Consider the following 6,159-nt stretch of genomic DNA (forward strand, 5'->3'; position numbering starts at 1 on the left):
TCCTTGATGGCCATTTTTATCAAATTCTCCTTCTCTCTCTCAACCCTTGTTTTCCAATTTTTCTTCCCCTCATTACCCTGAAACCATTAAAGATAAAACGGAACTTTTAGTTGATATTGGTAAGAAAAAGATTCCAGTAAACAATGAAAGAAAACAGCTTATAGATCCTTTGCAATTACCAATATGGCTAGTTTCAGACAAGCTGGACTGATTATTAGCATGACACATATATATCATCCAGTAAAGGAATATGAATTCTTATCATAAGAAGCAAAACTATGTGATGTGATCTAAGGTAAAGAGTTGGTATAAACGTAGTCTTCATTCTCAAAAACAGTTTCTTCAGACCCTCCACTTCTTCCCTTGCTTTTACCCCTTTGCTTTTCCCACCCAGCACTTCTCTACATAATAAAAATCCAGTTACTTAGATTTGTTTATATATGCTCATTCAAATTTAAACAACCAAAGAAAAAATATCAAAGACGTGGATATCGAGAGTGAGATTCAAACTCACAATAGTGGCAGAACTCCCAGAAGCCAAAACTGCATCTTTGTTGATAAATGATCCCTTTTGAACAGTACATAACACATTGAAGGTAAATAAGAGAAAAAGAAACATAGCAGGTATCGAGAGTCTCATTGTATTAGACCTATCTATGATATATGCTATAGTGTCCATTATCTTATACTAATTATATAACAGAGATAATTGTGGACTCAAAAATTCAAGCGACAGCATTGACAATACGTTGATACTTGATATTATTTATAATTATAATTCATATTGAATCAAGAGTGCTTCAGCATTCTCCTTTGACCTGTCTTCGGATTCCTCGGGAAGAAGGCTCGACCCTCAAGGTTATTTTGGTGTTTTCCCAGTTATATATATAAATTGAGCTTCACGTGTCAAGTGTACAGATTTGTCTCTGTGAAATTTGGTTTGAACCCAAGTCAACCCCGACACCACCTGCCTACTTGTTTGTTGGCTTTGAGAATCAACCCAGAAAATTGCATAAGGAAAATGATTCTGTTACATGTAATGGGAGACGTAAGAGGATATAAGATTGATTTGGTGGCTGAGGTGAGGTGAGGTGAGGTGAGGGCAATGTGGAGTGGATTGATAGGAGGTTGAGGGTTTGATCCAGACTCTTGGCAAATTACTGACAATATTAATTACTAACATTGGATGTTGAAAAAAAATTTGAGAGGTGTAGCCAAATGAAGAATAGAAGGCAGCCACGAGTTTTTGCATGGAGTGCTCTAACGTCTTATCCCGCCATCAAAGCAAATATTTAAATAATTTGTGTACTCGTACTCTAATATCTATCTAACTTAACTATCGTACAAATGTCTTGCAACAATCAAAAGATAATAATTTCTTAACTAAAAAGAAACACAAATTATAGTTAAAAAAACCCAAATCATTTATAGGATCCAAACCATGAAAAAGGACAGGTTATTTTTCTGCAAGTCTTATTCAAACCGATGTTATCAACATAACTTGCAATATCAACTACATTTGTCTTGGAATCTAATCACCATCACTATAAAGACGATAGGTAGGGATAGCAATAAGATGATTGGCTCTAGGCATAGTAAGGCCAAACTCCTCTTCCATGTCCAAATCACTTGGTAACATATGATTACACAATCTCCAATCAAAGCAATGCACAAGTTGGGCCACCACTAAACGCACCACAGTTAAACCCAATTGTATTCCAGGACAACCCCTTCTGCCAGAACCAAATGGAATGAACTGAAAATCACGCCCTTTAACATCTATGTTGCTTCCTTCAAATCTCTCAGGCCAAAATTTCTCTGGGTCAGTCCAAGCATTTGGGTCTCGCATAACTGACCATGCATTCACAATGACCCTTGATTTTTTAGGTATGAAAAAATCTTCAACCATGCAGTCTTCCAAGGATTGGTGTGGAATTAGTAGTGGTGCCACAGGATGGAGTCTAAAGTTTTCCTTTATAACCATGTCCAAATACTCCAACTTGTCCAAATCTGATTCCACCACTTTTCTCTTTAAACCAACCACTATTTCCAACTCCTTCTGCACTTTTTTCATTACTCTTGGATTTCTTAGTAGCTCTGAAATTGCCCACTCCACTGATGTTGCAGAAGTGTCCATTGAACCCGCTAGCATATCCTATACAAATGAACATGTAAAAAGTGAACAATGTGACATGTATGCAAAAATCATGTCAAAACCAACAAAATTCTCATGCACACAAAAACACACAATTTGAAAGATAAAGATGACCAAATAATATAATCACTACATAGACCATATCTCTAGTTGAGACTCTCAATACACAACAGAAATAACAAGGATCTCAATAAAACTTGTAGCTAAATTCCTCCTATCATTATGTTTATATGATGCATTGTCACTGGTAAGTAGTTTTGGCATGTAAGCATGTAACTTTAAAGAAAAATATTAATAACAAAGCGTGATGAAAATTAAGCTCAACTAATTTTTACCAGCATTATGGCTTTGATATTGGGTCGTTCAATTCGGTATTCAGATTCTTGAGTACCAACAAATCCCAACATGACATCTACAAAATCTTTGGTCTTGTCATCTTTGTTATCAGATTGTATATGCTCATCAATAATTTTCTCAAAAAAGTCATCAAAAATTTTGCCAATTGTCTTCATGCGCCTAGTTAGTCCTTGTAGATCAAGTGGTGCAATATAAGGAATGTAATCACCAATGTTAGGAGTTGCAGCTAAATGCATCCCCTCTTGTATCACACTCTTGAACCCTTTCTCATCCAAGTCCTTATCCATATACTTCTTCCCAAAAACCATTCTACAACTCATATCAGCACTAAGTGTAGAAACCTTAGCACTTATATCAACTGTTGTAGTTCCATCATTAGCTACCTCTCTTATAAAATTTATCAATATGTCAAGTTCTTCTTCCCTCATGCTTCTAAAAGAGTTGATTTTTGTATGGCTCAACAATTCTAATGTGCACATTTTTCGCATGTTGCGCCAATAAGAACCATATTCACCAAAACTCATGTTCCTCTGCTCCCAAGATATGTGTTTTGCTGCCTCAGTTGGTGGTCTACTTGCAAAGACAAGATCATGTGTTTTGAGGAAAAGTTCAGCTGCTTGAGGTGAAGAAACAACTATGGTTGGTACTAAACCTAAGCGCAAGTGCATGATTGGTCCATATTTTTTAGATAGTTTGTGCAAATCAATATGAGGATTTGCCCCTAACTTAAGAAGGCTACCCAAAATTGGTAACCCTTTTGGACCAGGTGGTAATTTCCTTGCTTTGTTATTGCTTCCCCTTAGCCATAGACAAGTAAGAGAAACTAGAAAAACTGTTATCCAAATAAAAATCAAAATCATCATATCAATTTTGTGAGAGTTCAAAATATTGCTTTTGCATAGAGTTGTATTTCTCTGCTGCCAAGTGCTAAAAGCAATTTGGCTAATACATAACCAAATATGGAGTTATATAATCTACAAGTAATGAAAGAAATGTTTGTGTTTGACAAGAAACTTTATTAGTATCCAAGAGAAAATATATATATATTATATTTTTATGACATTAATATATATGTATTGTTAGTGTAAAATTAATTAACATCTAATTGCAATCATTTATAGTATAATTATTGTTTCAAATAGTTACAAACATAGAAAGATATATCATAATAAATAACTGAGATTAATTGTTTATGTCGACATTTTATAGTTTATTTTCTTGTAGAAATGGAAATGGAATATGCTGTTTGAGAAAGAGAAGTGTTGTATTGTAGAGAGCAAATCTGATCTGATTGGCGGTAAAAGACAATTTATTTTAAATGATTGGGCCTGCAAGAGTGACAAGACAGGTAATTATAACCATGCATGTATCTATTTACTGCTTTAGCCGGATATTTCAACCGCTTTCATTCATCATTCAATAATAATAAATGCCACTTTATCTACTCCTTTTCCATAATGACAAAACCACCACCATCTTCACAATTATCGATATTTTTATTTTAATATTTACTAACAAAATATTTTATCTGTTTTATATATGTGTAAATTTGATCTGTCCTTGATTTTGTCTTGTTTGTCGTTTCATTGGAGATGCTCATCAATGATTTTTTTTCTTTCAAAATCTTAAATCTGAGTCTAAATCAGACACATAATTTTTTTAAAGTATAATATGATCTATTATGAAGTGTTTGTTTCAAGTTTTTTAAATTAAGAATAAATTTTCAAAGAATACAAGAACTGGAATTAAATTCTTAAGAAATTTAAAAATATATGTTTGGTTGATATTTGTAATATTCCTTGGAATTTTTGTAAAGTGAAAGTTTATGAGTTACTTAAAAATTATTCACACGTCCATGAGAATCTATTAATCCACCCTCTCACTTGAGAATAATTTCATGGAAATATTGAAAGTTATCCTACTCCAATAAACTAGTATGGGCATATTCATTTCTTACCATTCCCAAAAATATCATTTATTTATAGACTTGAAAGAGACACCTCCTAGTCTATTTAAAAGTTTGTCGATTGATCTAAATTTTAAAAAAGTTAAAGTACAACTCTATTATCTTAACAAATTAAAATATAGGAATTATAAATTAAAAAATTGCTATTACTCGAATGCATAATAAATAAACATTGAAATAGACTATGTCAAGTTGAGCTTTTAAAATAGATTTTTAAATTTTGGAGTTCTTATATGTTTCAGAAATGATAGTGGTGGGGTATGTGTTGAGAAAAGAGGGTTTCAAATAGAAGAAAAAATGGGAAAGGGGTGTTTAAGCAAACAAAAAGATGCAAATAGAGATCCTACAACTCAATCACTACTTCTTTCTTTATCACAAGTTTTTTTTATATAATTTCACACATATTAAAAAAATATAAAACAAAAATTAAATAATACAGTAATGTATGTCATTTTTTCATTGATGTTTCAAAATAATTATATTTACTGTTTTACTCAAATAACGAATATAAAAGATGGTCAATTACTTAAGAAGGTCAAAATATATTGAATTTATCGAACTAATTTGTTTAAGTTGTTATTTTAAACAAGGTGATTTGATAATTTGGAATATATCACTCTAATTAGTCTGCTCTGCTTAGTCTAGTGAAAAAAATGGTGCAATAGCAGATTATTGTTTTTGTCGTTAATTTATTATTTCGTTAAACCCAATATTTATAATTTATGTGAAAGTTTATTCTCCTATCTCTTAATACTCTTTGAATTAATTAATTTTGAGGTGTATTCTCCCGTCTCTTTTGAAAATATAGAAATGCGAGAGAAACAAAAATCTACTTTTCTTTTTTACTTATGTAACGATTGTTGTATTGCATGTTTGTTACGACGGTCAACTTACCTAAAAATGAATATGTTTAATTTTTTTTCTGATAAGTAAATTCTTTAGTTTATAAAGAGGCGGAGTTGGGCTGAGAGTTTCAACCACGTGCATAAATTGGGCTGATATGACCCAAAAGAGTTTTATACCAGGCACCCCCCCACTTTGACCTGCCACCCCCCCAGTGATGCGTAAAAGACAATTTTACCCTCTATCACATATATAAAAACCAAAAAAAAATTTTACTCACACTTTTTACCAATTCATTCGAACATTTCAAACATTCGATTCAGAATCAACCTTACCTTCGAAGATCTCAAACATTCAAAACGCAAAAGTAAGTTCCCATTCGAATATTTGCAGTTTTTGAAAATTTCGAAATGCATTTGTATGATTCAATTCCAGAAGTTTCGAAAGTTTCGTTGAATATAAAACCTTCGAAATGCAATCCTCGAACTTTTGGAAATCTTCGAAACGAGAAACTTTCGAAAGTTTCTTGAATTGAAATCTTCGAAATGCAATGCCAGGTGAAACTTTCGAAAGTTCTGGGAAAGTTTCGAAACGCTTGTTCGAAAGTTTGGATCTGGGAAATGTTCGAAACCCAGTTTCGAAAGTTTCAATCTGGGAAATGTTCGAAACCCAGTTTCGAAGGTTTGAACTGGGAAATGTTCGAAACGGCCTTTTATGTATTATTTTAAATTTTTTGAAACGAATTTGTTAATATTATTTATATATTATTTATATATTATTTATATATTGTTACATTGATTTTTTATTGTTTATAATTCTTTTTAATATTTATATATTT

General features: G+C 32.1%; 1 protein-coding gene across 1 annotated transcript; it reads right to left on the minus strand.

The window, feature by feature from the left end:
- Positions 1–1,400: 1,400 nt before the first annotated feature.
- On the minus strand, positions 1,401–3,552 carry LOC101493108 (cytochrome P450 71AU50-like). The gene is made up of 2 exons (XM_004503974.4): positions 2,491–3,552; positions 1,401–2,155 (listed from the first exon to the last, which is right to left on the minus strand). Exons 1-2 carry the CDS (start codon positions 3,373–3,375, stop codon positions 1,532–1,534), a joined length of 1,509 nt encoding a protein of 502 aa, XP_004504031.1. The 5' UTR covers positions 3,376–3,552; the 3' UTR covers positions 1,401–1,531.
- Between the last annotated feature and the right edge of the window lie 2,607 nt (positions 3,553–6,159).

The sequence above is a fragment of the Cicer arietinum genome, chromosome 6 (assembly GCF_000331145.2).
Source record: "Cicer arietinum cultivar CDC Frontier isolate Library 1 chromosome 6, Cicar.CDCFrontier_v2.0, whole genome shotgun sequence".
Taxonomy (NCBI): domain Eukaryota; kingdom Viridiplantae; phylum Streptophyta; class Magnoliopsida; order Fabales; family Fabaceae; genus Cicer; species Cicer arietinum.